This window comes from Artemia sp. Qi Xiang Cuo, chromosome 6 (genome assembly GCF_049724085.1).
Source record: "Artemia sp. Qi Xiang Cuo chromosome 6, ASM4972408v1, whole genome shotgun sequence".
NCBI lineage: Eukaryota > Metazoa > Arthropoda > Branchiopoda > Anostraca > Artemiidae > Artemia > Artemia sp. Qi Xiang Cuo.
In genome coordinates this window covers 32255013-32272956 of record NC_142799.1, presented here as the reverse complement: position 1 = coordinate 32272956, position 17944 = coordinate 32255013, and the positions used below count along the sequence as shown (strand labels likewise).

Here is a 17944-nt window from a genome sequence, read left to right as displayed (position 1 = left end):
TTTCTAGGCGTCAGTTTGAATAAATTTTTTTTTATCAACATCCTTTGTCAGATACATGAAATAGAATTAACAAAATCTAGAGTTCAGATCTCATAAATTAATATTCAACATACTTAGTCTAAATCGTCGTATGAAACCTAAAATTTCTAAGCCTACTTTTTAGTAATTTTTTTTTTATCAAAATACTTTTTCAGATACATAAAGTAAAATTGAAAAAATCTAAATTTCAGAATGACTACCTTCTGTAAAAACCTCATTTATCAGATTTGATGCATAAAATTTACATAATCTACGTATCAGAGTGACTAAATTTTATATAAACGTCCTTTTCTCGGATATATAAGATAAAATTGACAAAATCTAAATTTCAGAATGAATAAATTCATTATCAACATCCTTTGACGGATATGTCGGATAAAATTGACATAATCTAAATTTCAGAATAAATAAATGCTTTAACAACATCCTTTATCGGATATGTCGGATAAAATTGACAAAATCTAAGTGTCAGAGTGAATATATTTTGTTTTATCAACATCCTTTGGCAGATACATCGGACAAAATTGACAAAATCTAAATTTCAGAAAGAATAAATTCATTAACAACATCTTTTGTTGGATATATCGGATAAAATTGACAAAATCTAAATTTCAGAATGAATAAATGTTATAACAAAATCCTTTGCCAGATAGACCGAATAAAACTGATAAAATATAAATGCCAAAGTGAATAATTTTTTTTTATTATCAACATCCTTTGTCAGATACATCAAATAAAATTGACAAAATCTAAATTTCAATATAAATAAATGCTTTAACAACATCCTTTATCGGATATGTCGGATAAAATAGACAAAATCTAAGTGACAGAGTGAATAAATTTTTTTTATCAACATCCTTTTCTCGGATACTTATCGGATATGTCGGATAAAATTGACAAATTCTAAGTGTTAGAGTGAATAATTTTTTTTTATCAACATCCTTTGGCAGATACATCGGATAAAATTGAAAAAATATAAATATCAGAATGAATAAATTCATTATCAACATAAATTCATTATCAACATCCTTTGTCAGATACATCAAATAAAATTGAAAACATCTAAATTTCAGAATAAATAAATGCTTTAACAACATACTTTATCGGATATGTCAGATAAAATTGACAAAATCTAAATATCAGAATGACTAAATTCTATATCAAGAACCATGTTTTGGATACATGGGATAAAATAGACAGAGTCTAAGTGTTAGAGTGAATAAAATTTTTTTTCAAACATCCTTTTCTTGGATATGTAGGAAAAAATTGACGAAATCTGTATTCCAGAATTAAGAAATTAATTATCAACATCCTTTGTCGGACATGTCGGATAAAATTGACAAAATCTAAATTTCAGAATGAATAAATGCTATAACAATATCCATTATCGGGATATGTCGGATAAAATTGACATAATCCAAGTATCAGAGTGACTAAACTCTATATCAACATCCTTTTCTCGGATACATAGGATAAAATTGACAAATTCTACGTGTGAGAGTGAATAATTGTTTTTTCAAAATCCTTTGCCAGATACATTGGATAAAACTGACAAATTCTAAGTGTTAGAGTGAATAAATTTTTTATCAACATCCTTTGTCGGATATGTCGGATAAAATTGACAAAATCTAATTTTCAGAATGAATAAATGCTATAACAATATCCTTTATCGGATGTGTCGGATAAAAATTGACAAAATTTAAATATCAGAATGAATAAATGCTTTAACAACATTCTTCATCGGATATGTCGAATAAAATTGACAAATTCTAAGTTTCAGAGTGACTAAATTCTATATCAAAATCCTTTTCTCGGATACATAGGATAAAATTGACAAAATCTAACTATCAGAGTGACTAAATTCCTTATCGACATTCTTTTCTTGGATACATAGGATAAAATTGGCAAAATCTAAGTGTCAGAGTGAATAAATTTTTTTATCAATATCCTTTGCCAGATACATAGGATAAAATTGACAAGATCTAAGTATCAGAGTGAATAAATTCATTATCAACATCCTTTGTCGAATATGTCGGATAAAATTGACAAAATCTAAGCATCAGAGTGAATATTTTTTTTTATCAACATCCTTTTCCAGATAAATCGAAAACATTTTTTTTTATCAACATCCTTTGCCAGATACATCGAAAAAAATTTACAGAATCTAAGTGTCAGAGTGAATAATTTTTTTATCAACATCCTTTGTCAGATGCATCGAATAAAAATTGACAAAATTTAAATATCAGAATGAATAAATGCTTTAACAACATCCTTCATCGGATTCGCTGGATAAAACTGACAAAATCTAAGTATCAGTGAGATCAAATTATACATCAGATACATAGGATAAAATTGAGAAAATCTGAATTTCAGAATGAATAAATTAATTATCAACATCCTTCGTCGGATTTGTCGGATAAAATAGATAAAATCTAAATTTCAGAATGAATAAATGCTATAACAATATCCTATATCGGATATGTCGGATAAAATTGACAAAATCTAAGTATCAAAGTGACTATATTCCATAGCAACATCCTTTTCTCGGATACATAGGATAAAATTGACAAATTCTAAGTGTTAGAGTGAATAAATTTTTTTTATCAACATCCTTTGCCAGATACATAGGATAAAATTGACAAGATCTAAGTATCAGAGTGAATAAATTCATTATTAACATCCTTTGTCGAATATGTCGGATAAAATTGACAAAATCTTAGCATCAGAGTGAATAATTTTTTTATCAACATCCTTTGCCAGATACATCGAAAAAAATTGACAGCATCTAAGTGTCAGAGTGAATAAATTTTTTTATCAACATCCTTTGCCAGATACATCGAAAAAAATTGACAGAATCTCAATATCAGAATGAATAAATGCTTTAACAACATCCTTCATCGGTTACATTACCTAAAATTGACAAAATCTAAGTATCAGTAAGATTAAATTTTACATCAACACCCTTTTCTCAGATACATAGATTAAAATTAACAAAATCCAAGTGTTAGAGTGATAATATTCTTAATGGCTTGTTAGCTCAGTTGGTTGGAGCGTCATGCTAATAACGCGAAGGTCGAGGGTTCGATCCCCTCACGAGCCATAGTTTTGACCTTCGTATGGTAACTCCATAAGTTATTTTAGGGATATATTTTATATCAACATGCAAAGTCGACATAGGTTTATTTCATTTTTTAAGGTTCATTTAGACGAGGTTACGTGCGCGCACGTAACCACGAAATGGATGTTGATATAGAATTTAGTCACTCTGATACTTAGATTTTGTCAATTTTATCCGACATATCCCGATAATGGATATTGTTATAGCATTTATTCATTCTGAAATTTAGATTTTGTCAATTTTATCCGACATATCCGACAAAGGATGTTGATAATGAATTTATTCATTCTGAAATTCAGATTTCGTCAATTTTTTCCTATGTATCTGAGAAAAGGATGTTGATAAAAAAAATTATTCCCTATAACACTTAGATTCTGTCAATTTTATCCTATGTATCCGAGAAAAGGTTGTTGATATAGAATTTAATCACTCTGATATTTAGATTTTGTCAATTTTATCTGACATATCCGATAAAGGATGTTGTTAAAGCATTTATTTATTCTGAAATTTAGATTTTTTCAATTTTTTTTGATGTATCTGACAAAGGATGTTGATAATGAATTTATTCATTCTGAAATTTATATTTTGTCAATTTTATCCGATGTATCTGTCAAAGGATGTTGATAAAAAAAAATTATTCACTCTAACACTTAGATATTGTCAATTTTATCCAACATATCCGATAAGTGTCCGAGAAATGGATGTTGATAAAAAAATTTATTCACTCTGTCACATAGATTTTGTCAATTTTATCCGACATATCCGATAAAGGATGTTATTAAAGCATTTATTTATATTGAAATTTAGATTTTGTCAATTTTATTTGATGTATCTGACACAGGATAATGATAATAAAAAAAATTATTCACTCTGGCTCTTATATTTTATCAATTTTATTCGATATATCTGGCAAAGGATATTGTTATAACATTTATTCATTCTGAAATTTAAATTTTGTCAATTTTATCCGACATATCCGACAAAGGATGTTGGTAATGAATTTATTCATTCTGAAATTTAGATTTTGTCAATTTTACCCGATGTATCTGTCAAAGGATGTTGATAAAAAAATTTATTCACTCTGACACTTAGATTTTGTCAATTTTATCCGACATATCCGATAAAGGATGTTGTTAAAGCATTTATTTATTATGAAATTTAGATTATGTCAATTTTATACGAAATATCAGTCAAAGGATGTTGATAATGAATTTATTCATTCTGAAATTTAGATTTTGTCAATTTTATCCTATGTATCTGAGAAATGGATCTTTATATAAAATTTAGTCACTCTGATACGTAGATTGTGTAAATTTTATCCATCATATCTGATAAAGGATGTTTTTAAAGCATGTATTCATTCTGAAATTTAGATTTTGTCAATTTTACTTGATGTATCTGACAAAGGATGTTGATAAAAAAACTATTCACTCTGACACTTGTATTTTGTCAATTTTATCCGACATATCCGATAAAAGATGTTGATAATGAATTTATTCACTCTGAAATTTAGATTTTGTCAATTTTATTTGATGTATCTGACAAAGGATGTTGATAAAAAAAAATGTATTCAAACTGATACTTAGAATTTGTCAATTTTATCCTATGTGTCGGAGAAAAGGATATTGATATAGAATTTAGTCACTTTGATAGTTAGATTTTGTCAATTTTATCCGACATATCCGATTAAGGATATTGTTATAGCATTTATTCATTCTGAAATTTAGATTTTGTCAATTTTATCCGACATATCTGACAAAGGATGTTGATAATGAATTTATTCATTCTGAAATTCAGATTTTGTCAATTTTATCCTATGTATCCGAGAAAAGGATGTTGATATAAAATTTATTCACTCTGACACTTAGACTCTGTCAATTTTATCCGACATATCCGGTAAAGGATGTTGTTAAAGCATTTATTTATTCTGAAATTTAGATTTTGTCAATTTTATTTGATGTATCTGACAAAGGAAAAGAGCGGAAGTCCTAGATGGAGGCTAAACCAAGCATATTTTTAATATGATACTCTCTAAATTAAAGCGTTTTATACTTTTAAAAAAGCTTCGTATTTTAATTAAACAATACGTCTCTTAACGTCTGAAAAGAGGTAAGGTTCTTAATGCATTTCACATCTTGAATCAAATATTTTATGTTATTAAATTTATAGCTATGTTCACTATAATATCCCATTGCCTCTTGCATCAAGGGCCAAAAAAGGCTTAGATCCCTCACAGTGGTAGCTACTCAATGAAGAATTTGAAAAGCCCATTTATATTGACTTTTTCTACAAAATAAGTTTTTCAAAGAAAGTTAAAGAATTCCATTAAACAAAAATTGAGCAAAAATAAAATCAAATAATCTACCAAACATGAAACTACCACTAATCAGCATCTATAAATAAATGAAACCCAAACTGAAAAGAAATTACAATAAATAATCGAGTCAAACTCAAAACAAGCAGAAATTAACATAAGTTGGGGGCAAAACCCCTATGCCTTCCCAAGGCCAGTGTGGGGATTGGTTAATAGAACATTAAACGCAACATTCATTATTATTTCTTTATTTGCATATAGGAATTAACATTTTAAAATTAGAATAGCCAAGGCTTATGATGTTTTGAATATTCTCGTTTATTTGATTAAAATTGTTTAATTATAAAATAAAATAATGCCCTTTCGAGATTAGGTCTCGTTAGATTTCAGTTCAATGTCTTCTTTTGCTTTGAATATTCTCGTGTATTTAATTGAAATTATTTTATAATAATAAAAATAACATAATGAGCTGTTGAAGTCCAGTTTGAACTTCCTGCATTCAAAATTTGGTTCATATTTAGGATCTAGATCCACACTTCTAATCCCCCTCCCCCCCCCCTTCTAAGAAATAAATAGATCTCCACACACGTGACATGTATGTGTACAAATCAACTAGAATAATCTTCCTCATTGAATTTGAGGATGCTCAAGGCTGTATGAATCAGGATTTTATTTCATATTTATATATTTTATTTGCTATTCCACTGGTAGCGTCGATTTTCACCAAAATTGATGTTTATAAAGATTTTAGTAATAGCTTAAAACCATTAAAACTGGTAAAACAACGCGAGTAGATGTCCCGCAGACGATGTTTGAGTTCCAATAAAACTGGTAATTTTTGAATTGTATACAGGCCTATGAAATTTGTAACACTCTGAAGTTTCCTGTATCTCATTAGCCTAAATATATGCATGCTAATTCAGTTATATTGTGCCGCAAATTTTTTACATGTCAATCATGAAATAGTATTATTCACCGCATGCATATAAGGAGTCGATTTACTAAATCCAATTTTTTACAACGAGACTATTCAACTCAACCACATTTAACTAATACCCGTGTAACTGAATCCGCATGTAACTGAACCCCCTTGCAACTAAAACCAAGTGCAACTCAAGTCCCGTGCAACTCAAGCCCCATTTAACTAAACCCCCGTGCAACTGAACCCCCCATGTGACTGAACCCCTGTATAACCGGAACCCCGTACAACTGAACCCCCCGTGCTACTGAACCATCGTGATACTGAACCCTCGTGCAACTCGACCCCCATTTAACTAAACCCCCGTGTAACTGTACCCCCTTAACTGAACCCTCGTGCAACTCAACTCCCTCAAAACACTTTTCAGTCATTTCTTGTTATTTTTTTTTATTTCTAAACTATTTTAAATTGACAGTACACTCCAAAACATCACTTGTGTATTATGCAGTACACAATCACCCCATCTCCTCCAATTCGCAAATCCCATTACCCCTTTTTGCAAATGTTAATCGAACATTTCCGATTGTTAAAGCATTTCCATAAAAATAGCTCTTAATAGAACTTTTTAAGCGTGAACTCCTATTTTTCAGAAAAAAATATAGAAAATATCGTCAAAACACACTTCCCTGTTTCAATTGTATACATTTTCACATTTTCTGATTCAAATGTGTATCTTCAGTCGGAAAAGCATAGTTTTGATTAAAAAATGAGCCATTTCCATAGCAATAGCTCTTAATAGAACTGTTTAAGTATGAACTCCAATTTTTTCCAAGACTATGCAGCTCAACCACATTTAACTAATCCCCGTGTAGCTAAATCTGCATGCAACTAAACCCCCCGTGCAACTAAACCCTCGTGCAACTCAACTCCCGTGCAACTCAAGCCCCATTTAACTAAACCCCCGTGCAACTGAACCCCCCATGTAACTGAACCCCTGTATAACCGAAACCCCGTACAACTGAACCTCCGTGCTACTGAACCCTCTTGCAACTCAACCCCATTTAAATGAACCCCCGTGTAACTGAATCCATATGTAGCTGAACCCTCGTGCAACTCAACCCTCGTGCAACTCAACTCCCTCAAAACACTTTTCAGCCATTTCTTGTTAATTTTTTTTATTTCTAAACTATTTAAAATTGACAACACTGTGCAAACCATCACTTGTGTATTATACAGTACACAATCATTCCCATCTCCTCCAAAACACTTTTCAGTCATTTCTTGTTAAAAATTATCCAATCACTAACTGCCCCCTTTTTTATACCCACCAAACCAGATTATACCCACCAAACCAGGAAACTCGTCTGGTAAGGCATGTACCGTTCGTAGTAATAGGTGACTGACCCTGGTAAGCCAATGTACCGGTTAAACTACACGCATATTCTTGTAGGCGTGAATGTAGGCGTGAAATCAGCACCTAGGTTACTACTAATCTAATTGGTGAATAGTCTTTCATTTATTCTGGCTTGATTTTTTGGTTTGTTTGATTCAGTAGTTCTTCTGCTCAGTTTGAGTTAATTCAAAAGATTACTTTTCCCTCTTTTTTTGAGCACTGAAGACAGCTGGGTGTAAATCCCTGACAAAATAACTGCCTCTATCATTTTCGCTTCTTTTATGTCTGCTGGCTGTCATTTCTCTCATTTTTCTCGGCTATTTAGTTTTTTTCTTGTTTGTCATATGTAAATTCCGCTTCCAGACCTTTCTGTCTCTAACAGTTTATAGAACTAATTCAATTTTATTTCCGCTAATATTTAACCATTTTAAAATTATAATTACCTGTACTATAATAGACTTTATCGTTCTGATAACCATGGCCTTTTAAACAAGGGAACACAGCTATACACAAAACAAAATCACATTTAATCTTTTTTCTACCTGCCTCTTCGCGCTTTTGTGCTTTCCAGGGGTCCGTAAAATTACAGTAAAATGCGTAAAATACCCAATTTTACGGTGACCAATTCGGCCAGTTACAACACTATAGTAGTGGGGCCATAATAAATTCCACAAGGCCCATAGCAGATTCTCATAGGATTTCCAAAACATACCCTGCTACGTCACGATATCCCTAACAGATTCCCATTGGATTTCTTGAGGCCCTGTTACGTAAAAAGACACACCCCTGTTGCCTTGACCAGGTGTTACGACAATGCTTATATTTTGAGGAGACACCCCCCGCCCAGGATTTTAAACACATGCCCTGTTTCCATGACCAGGTGTATTATGGATGACGCAATCTTATTTCAGTATTAGAACACAGGTGGCAAGATTCCCACAACACCCAGGATTATAAAGGTGCCCGGCTTTTAAATGGCCAGCAGGTGTTTAGTAATTGAAGTTGACACAATCTTGTGTAACCTTGCTTCAGAAATCAGTGGAAGCCCCCCACTTGTAATTGAGCATGGCAAACACGTGGGTCTTATGTAATGACAGCGCACATCTTACTTAATGACAGCAAACACATCACTGTCACGTAATACTTTTTTGAGATTTAATTTTTCGTCGAGACGTTCAATGAGTTTTTTTTCTTTCAAGGCGTTTTTTATTTAATTCTTACGTAATGAGAAATGTTTATGGATGATGCATTCCCACACGAGCCGTTTCTTCAGAGTCCATGCGGGATTCCTCCGCTTTTTAATTGAGGAGGACACATACGTAGGGTGCTACATAATACTTTTTTCTTTTCTTTCAGTGCTTGTTTTTCTCAAAGGATCATTATATTTTAAGAATTTTTGTCCCTGTTATAACTCGAAAGACAATTTACATCCAACAGAATAACGCCTTAATCATCTGGATCAGCGGAGTATTTCCAATATTTTGTATCGAGAAATACTTTCTACATGATAGCCAATTACACAGCAATAAGAATCTCCCATTTCAAGTGCAAGCCCTGTTTCCGTGACTAGGTGTTACGACAATGTTTACCTATGTAATATGGGTGACACAATCAAATTTCCAGAAGACACATGGATTCTGAAAGCCTCATAGCAAGATTCCCGTGCAACCATGGGAGATGTATCCATGTTTCCATGACCAGGCGTTACTTCAATGTTTACATTTTGGCGAGACACGCCCTCACATTTTAAAGGGACCCTTAGTTATGGTTCTAGGTTTGTCATTAAGTAATTTATTGGGCATTGAAGCTATATCCTGGAACAAGGAATTTAAAAAAGACACAGGGCTTTACACATTCAGATTTATTAATAAAAACAAATTTACTACATTATTAAAACACAGAAAACGCAGTTAAAAATTTGACAAAATGTGAAAAAAAAACTTATAAAAGGATAAATTATAAACAAAAACATCCATAAATTAACGAAAGATCGGGGGCTCCTAGCAATCGCTTACAGAGGGAAGGCTAAATATTAGAGCTATATTTAACCCCCTTTCAGCTATTTCTGAGAGCATATAACAAAATACAGCGTTTTCAAGACAGGAATGAGCAAATAAAAAAAACAAACATGAAAAGGCTTATAAGAGGATGAAATATAGACACAAAAATATGTAAGTTCAAGAAAGACGTGACTCCTAGAAATCATTTACAGATAGAGGGGTTGATATTAGAGCTAATTTTAAGCCATATTAAAAGATTTAATAAAATACTACATTTCTTTGAGGTAAGACTATGAATTTCACACCGTCGTGACAATATGCGGCAGCCCTACCCCCTAGAAATCATTTCAAGTGAGCGGAGTTGTTGTTAGAGCTAAATTTAAGCAATATTAAGGGCTATTAATGAAAATGCATCATTTCTTTGAGAGCATGTTAGATTTTCAGTCCCCCCCCCATCACCGAAAAAATTCTTTTAACACCTCTACTTTAACTTTTAAGCTGTATAACATGCTACTCCATGCAATTCCCACCACACTGTTACACTATTACTGATCTGCGGCACCCTTTGACGCCCCTTCATCATTCCTATGACATTTTTCAGACATTTATTGTCAAAAATTATGCTTTAGCCCATTGATTCAAGTTTTCGCAAGTCAACTCTATAATGATGCTCCACAAAACACCCCAACACCCTCACAGCTTCACACACCCGCCCTCCGTCATCCACGTGGCATTCCCCACTCATTAACCCTAGGACATTTTTAACCCCTTCCCTCCAAAAATAACCTTGTGAATCTAAATTAAACGCTAATTTCTATTTGAACAGCAGGAACTCGGCATTTCATTGCTAGAGCGTAATACTTCCAAGCAATTTACGCCAACTACGACACGTCAGGGGATGCCACGTGGATGACGGAGGGGCAGGTGTGTAAGGCTTTGACGGTGTGGGGGTGTTTTGTGGAGCATCATGATAAGGTTGGCTTGTGAAACCTTGAATCCATGGTTTGAAGAATAATTTTTAACAAGAAATGTCTGGAAAATGTTTTAGGAATGATGAACGGGGTGTCAGAGGGTTCCGCAGAGCAGTAATAATGTGATAGTGTGGCGTGAATTGCTTGCAGTATCGCGCTCCAGCATTGAAATACAGAGCTCCCCCTGTTCAAATAAAAAAAAAACAGTGTTTAATAGAGATTCAGAAGCTTATTTTCGGAGCAAAGAGGTTAAAATTGTATTAGGGTTAATGAGTGGGGGGATGTCGCGTGGATGACAGAAGGGCAGGTGTGTATAGCTGTGATGCTGTAGGGGTGTTTTGTGGAGCATCATGATAGGGTTGGCTTCGAAAACTTGAATCAATGGGTTGAAGCATAATTTTTAATATAAAATCTCTGAAAAATGTCTGAGGAATGATGAAGGGGGTGTTAGAGGGTGTCGCAGAGCAGTAATAGTGTGGTAGTTTGGCGTTAATTGCTTGGAGTATCACCCTCTAGTAATGAAATGCCGAGTTCCTGCTGTTCAAATAAAAAACAGTGTTTAATTTAGATTCACAAGCTTATTTACGGAGGGAAGGGTTGAAAATATCCTAGGGGCGAAGAGTGGGGGGGATGCCACGTGGATGACTGAGGGGCAGGTGTGTAAAGCTATGATGGTTTTTTGTGGAGCATCATGTTAGGGTTGGCTTGCGTAAACTTGAATCAATGGGTTGCAGCATAATTTTTAACAAAAAGTGTCTGAAAAATCTCTTAGGAATGATGAAGGAGTTTCAGAGCGTGCCACAGAACAGTAATAGTGTGATAATGTGGCGTGAGTTGCTTGGAGTATCACACTCTAGCAATGAAATACAGAGTTCCTGCTGTTCAAATGCAATAAAAAAAGTGTTTGATTTAGATTCACAAGCTTATTTTCAGAGAGAAGAGGTTGAAAATGTCCTAGGGGCAATGAGTGGAAGAGGGGGTGCCACGTGGATGACGGAGGGACAGGTTTGTAAAGATCTGATGCTATGGGGATGTTTTGTGGAGCATCATGATAGTGTTAGCTTGCGAAAACTTGAATCAATAGGTTGAAGCACTATTTTTAAAGGGAAATATCTGAAAAATGCCTTAGGAATGATCAAGAGGGTGTCAGAGGGTGCCTCAGAGCAGTAATAGTGTGGTAGTGGGGCATGAATTGCTTGGAGTATCACACTCTAGCAATGACATGCCGAGTTCTCGCTGTTCAAAAAAAACAGTGTTTAATTTAGATTCACAAGCTTATTTTTGGAGGGAAAGAGTTTAAAATGTCTTAAGGGTGATGAGTTGGAGGATGCTACGTTGATGACGGAGGGGCAGCTGTGTAAAGCTGTGGGGGTGTTTTGTGGAGCATCATGATAGGGTTTGTTTGCGAAAACTTGAATCAATGGGTTGAGCAATAAGTTTTAATAGGAAATGTCTGAAAAATGTCTTAAGAATGATGAAGGGGGTATCAGAGGGTGCCACAGAGCCGTAATAGTGCGGTAGTGTGGCGTGAACTTTTTGGAATATCATGCTCTAGCAATGAAATGCCAAGTTCTCGCTGTTCAAATAAAAAACAGTGTTAAATTTAAATTCACAACCTTACTTTCGAAGAGAAAGGGTTGAAAATGTCCAAGGGGGGATGAGTCGGGGGATGCCACGTGGATGACGGAGAGATAGGTGTGTAAAACTGTGATGGTGTCGTGGTGTTTTGTAAACATAACCAATCAAAATTTTGAGATAGCAATTTTATTCAACGCAGTTTAAAGTTCTGGAAATTATACCTTTGAGCAAGACACTCCCCCCACAGTCTTCAGGGCAAGGGTTATAAGTTATGCCCTGGGGGCATGTAAGCTTTTCATTGAAAGCTTTGTCGTAGAAACTTAAAATAGGTCTCATTCGATAGGAAATTCAAAGGGCTAGTGCCATTTTTAATAGTCGAAAGTAATTTGAGGGCAACTAACCCCCCTCTCACGCCCACCATTTATCCAAACACACCCAATCACAATTTTGAAATAGCCATTTTTTTCTACCTAGTTAAAAGTTCAGGAAATTACGTATTTGTGAATGACAACCCCCTCCCCCCACAGCCCTCAGGGCAATGGTTGTAAGTTATGCCCAGGGGACTTATGAGGTTTTTAATAGAAAGAGTTGTCATAGAAACTTCAAAAAGGGCTCATTCGATTTGAAATTGAAACGGGTAAAGCCCCTTTTAATAATCGAAAGTGATTGAAGAGCAATTAACCCCCCTCTCACGCCCCATTTTTCCAAACACATCCAATCAAAATTTTGAGATATTCATTTTGTTCAAAGTAGATGAAAGTTCTGGAAATTAGGTCTTTGAGGATGACAACCCCCCCCCCCCCCCCACAACCCTCAGGGCAAAGTTTGTAAGTTATGCCCTGGGGGCATATAAGGCTTTTATAGAACATTTTGTCGTAGAAACTTCAAAAAGAGCTCATTTGATTAGAAATTGAAATTGCTAGTGCCCTCTTTAATAGTCGAAAGTGATTGAAGGGCAACTAACCCCCATCTCAAATCCACCATTTCCCCAAACACATCCAATCAAAATTTTGAGATAGCCGTTTTGTTGAACGTAGTTCAAAGTTCTTGAAATTAGGTCTTTGAGGATGGCAACCCACTCACAGCCCTAAGGGCAAGGGTTGTAATTTACGCCCTGGGGGCATACAAGGTGTTTATAGAAAGCGTTGTCGTAGAAACTCAAAAAGGGCTCATTTAATTGAAAATTGAAAGGGCTAGTGTCCTTTTTAATAGTCGAAAGTGATTGCAAGGCTTGCCATTTTTATAGAAGGCTTGACATGAATGTGAATTGTCAGTTTAATATACATATACTGATATTTAGTAATCAAAATGTTAATATTATTTGATTTATTAAAGTTATGAAAGTAAAAACATTTATATTTTTTCAGTAAAGTGCAAATTATGTTCTGGCCTTGGGAAGGCATAAGGATTTTGAGCCCTACTCATGTTAATTTCTACTCGTTTTGAGTTTGATTCGGTTATTTATTCTAATTTCTGTTCGTTTTGGGTTTCCTTTATTTATCGATGCTCATTTGTGGTAGTTTCACGCTTGTTAGATTATTTGATTTTATTTTTTGCTCATTTTTGGTTTAATGGAGTTCTTTACTTTTATTTGAAAAACCTATTTTGTGAAAAAAAGTTTTTTTAATTAATTATGAAGTAAGAATTGTTTTCTAACTTCACACTGTCCAAATACTTTACCCCCATCCCTCCTAATGTGCAAATATATAGCCCAAATTATGTACTTCCATCTATTCTGTCACTTGTTTTTGTTTGTCTCACGCTAAGCTGAAAGAAACTAACGAAGAAAACGGTTCTATTTAGCTTCTATATACATAGGCACTATAATAAGTACCAACGGTACTCACGTGCTATAGCGACCACACTTTGTTCTTGATCTGTAATGAAACCAGTTTTCTGTGTCCACTAGTAGACAATCAGCTTAGCCTGAGCGACATAAACGGTATCTATGCAGGTATATTTTTATTAAATATTTTATATGTAAAGTTGGTTAGGTTAAGTATTTAATATAATGCGTTTTGGGAGGCCTGCTTGGCATAATTCTCTGTTGTAATTTCCGTGATTGTTTTGTTAATGCGTGATTTATTCATCAGATTTTGGCAAGTTTTATTATGAATAGCACACCTTCACTTCTTTGGTGTGATCTCTATAACATGTAAGTACCAAAGGACCATTCACACTATTGCGCTAAATATTCAAATCTTGTTCCTCTAGAAGTAAATACCCCTCTTGCTCTGCAAATCCGAACTGTAAACATGGATCCGGATAACAAAATTGTCGGTACTGTTCTATTAGCTAGGCAACACGTGAGACACACAGCCACTCGAGAAAAGCAAAGATCAAGTAGGCATTACCCGGTAATTCCTATAAGACGCTGAATAAACAAGGGGTTTCTTACTCCGGGAACTATATTTAAACTTTAGTTTTTTTGGGGTTTAGGGGCGAAAAGGTGCCTAGGTTAGGTTATGATTTAATATATGCTATGCTTAACACCCCCCTTCTAATGTGCAAATATATAGCCGAAATTTGTTTCTAAACTATTATGTTAGTACTTTTCTACTAGCTGGGAGAACCGCAAGATATTGTATAGCGAAGATGATAAAAGAAACTAGTCAAACAGGTTCTTTCAATGAAGAGCATTGCAAACAGTGGTTTCTCACTCCGTTTACAGTATTTAAACTTTATTTTTTGGGGGTTTAGGGGACAAAAAAGATACCTAAGTTAGTCTACGTATTTAATATATGCTTTGCTCACCCCCCCCCCCCCCATCCTCCTAATGTGCAAATATATAGCCGAAATTTGTTTCTAAACTATTATATTTTCATCACATTTTGTTTTATTTCATTAGCATTAACCAAACTTCACTTCTCGTGGCTCTCCCAGCTAATAGAACGTACCATTATATTTTCATCACATTTTGTTTTATTTCATTAGCATTAACCAAACTTCACTTCTCGTGGCTCTTCCAGCTAATAGAACGTACCATTATATTTTCATCACATTTTGTTTTATTTCATTAGCATTAACCAAACTTCACTTCTCGTGGCTCTCCCAGCTAATAGAACGTACCATTATATTTTCATCACATTTTGTTTTATTTCATTAGCATTAACCAAACTTCACTTCTCGCGTGTTGCCTAGCTAATTGAACAGTACCAAATTGTCTTGTTGTATAGCTCATTTTCGAAAAATGTGTTAGATATGCTCTTAATTTTTCGATATGTTATCAATTATTCAAAACTGGTCATTTCTTGATAGTTATAAAGAAAACAAGTTAGTTTTTTCAACTACAAGTTGTTTGTCAAATCATTATAGAGTATATTATAAGTACTCTTTTCCGGTTTCAAACAGGTAGTATGTACAGAGTATGCTCCAGTATTTAAACCCGTCCCTAAAACTGATTTATAACGGCCAATGACTTTATCGCTGCGTAACTGCTAAACTAATTTTATTGGATGCTTCAGGTCTTCCTTGGACAGTTGATGGAAAGAGATCAGACTAAGCCGTGCTTTGAACTTGAATATGCCAGAAGCTTTAAGTGATGATGTATTTGTGGAAAACGAGGTAGACAAAGGTCAAAATAAATGTGAAATTGAGAAGGACCTGACTCAAAATGTCTGGAGAAGACAGAATTTAAGAAGATTAGCTGAAAAGAATGTGAATGAATCCCTGGGATTTTTCTCCGACTTCTTACCCTCAGATGTTTCTGAAAAGGTTAGTTTGAAAGATTTGATAAATGTTGTCGTCTTTTAAAATAACTATATATTTGCACATTAGGGAGTGAGGGTAAAGCATATCATATATTAAATACGTAACCTAGGTACCTTTCCCCCCCTAGACCCAAAAAACAACATTTTAAATATTGTAAACGCAAAAAACTTTAGAAAGATTCTTACTTTGTTTTTTCTCAAAAAACTTTAGAAAGATTCGAACTTTAGAAAAATTCGTTTAGAGCCAAGGCCGTATCCAGGGGACCCGCTCCCCCCCCCCCGAAATTTTTGTCCGACTGAAAAAAAACGTAATAAAAATGCATAGAAACAAATTTTGGATTTATTTTTTTTTTGCATACCCCGCTTCCCGAACTAAATCGTGGATATGCCCTAGTTTAGAGCTTTCGTTTTGGAAAAACTTTTTCATGTGAAGGACGTCAAATTCATATGGATTTAAAGAGCACCTTAGATCATTTTTACCCTGGGACAATTGTATCGTTTTTTGGTATCTATGATGCATGCGAAATTATACAAGATTAAGAATTAGTCCGGACAGCTAAAGCAAAAGGCATGAAACAAGCGTATGCGAGAATCACCTTGACTCGCAATTACAAATGCTGCACAATGAAATATGCGATTAGAAGACAAATTAAAATTACAATGTCATGCGAAATTACACAAGATTACGAATTAGTCCGGACAGCTAAAGCAAAAGGCATGAAACAAGCGTATGTGAGAATCACCTTGACTCGCAATTACAAACGCTGCACAATGAAATATGCGATTAGGAGACAAATTAAAATTGCAATATCATGCGAAATTATAGAAGAGGATGAATGAGTCCAAACAGCTAAAACAAAAGGCATGGAAGAAATGTACTACAAGCATCAAATTTAATCACATATGAAAATGATGGACAACGGTTAGAAGACAAGTGACCGCGAGGATTGCATCGAATCGTAAGCAAAATGACGCGAAACGAGTGAGAATCGCAAACGAAAAGCTAAATTATGTTACAAGATAATTAAAGCAAAAATAATTACTGGGAAAAAAACTGGAAAAGGACCTCACATTAATCTGCGGTTAGAAGACAAGCGACAGGGATAATCACATATGCACAAACCTCCCGAGTGCTGAGTTCCAGAGACTCAGCAGACGACGAATGACGTTGAAAAGCTAAAGCAAAAGGCACGGGACAAGTGACAGTGATAGTCGCATATGTACAAGCTTATTGCATGCCGAGTACCTGAGGCCTGATAATTTCCCCAAACTTGGCACACTAACATTTTGTGGTCTGAAAAAAAGGTCTAAATTGGTTACGACCTTCGGAAAATTCACTTAGAGCCTTAATTTTAGAAAAACATCTCTCATATGAATGGCGACAGATTAATATGCATTTAAAGAGCAATTTACATCATTTTTTCCCTGGGGATGATCTTATTGTTTTGGGGGGGCTGGGGGGTGGCGCCCGCCCCCCCCCCCCCTGGCTGAATGATGCTGCCGTATTTTTATATTTTTGTTTCTGAGATTTCTATTATAAAGCATTAAAAGTGCCAATTAGATGAGGTTTGCCCCCCCCCTGGAATTTAGCTTATGGGCGCCCATGATTGGTATGATAAAATATGTAATCGAATATTCAATCGGATGTAACCCCTCCAAAGCTCCTACGATAACTCCTTTCATACGATGTGGCCTGTTCAAAAAAATAGTAATATTACACGGAAGCCATATCGCTGGAAGCCTCAAACTTAATTATTAAAAATCGAAAATGAACTTGTAACCCCTGGCATTCGGCATGCGACAAAATTGTATATATGGGGTTTTCGACTTGCGTATTAGCATAAAAATCGTGTTATTCTCTAGATTTAATTCATGGGGTGGTAAATCAGCAATTTCAGTTGA

At 34.5% G+C, this 17944-nt stretch overlaps 1 protein-coding gene across 1 annotated transcript in view; it reads left to right on the top strand.

The window, feature by feature from the left end:
- The first annotated feature begins 15788 nt into the window (after positions 1 to 15788).
- Positions 15789 to 17944, top strand: part of LOC148951125 (uncharacterized) — a 117628-nt gene continuing 115472 nt past the window's right edge. The window contains exon 1 of the mRNA XM_089090155.1: positions 15789 to 16046. Within this exon, the coding sequence (XP_088946281.1) occupies positions 15855 to 16046 (192 nt within the window). The 5' untranslated portion in view covers positions 15789 to 15854. The remainder of the gene's footprint in view (positions 16047 to 17944) is intronic.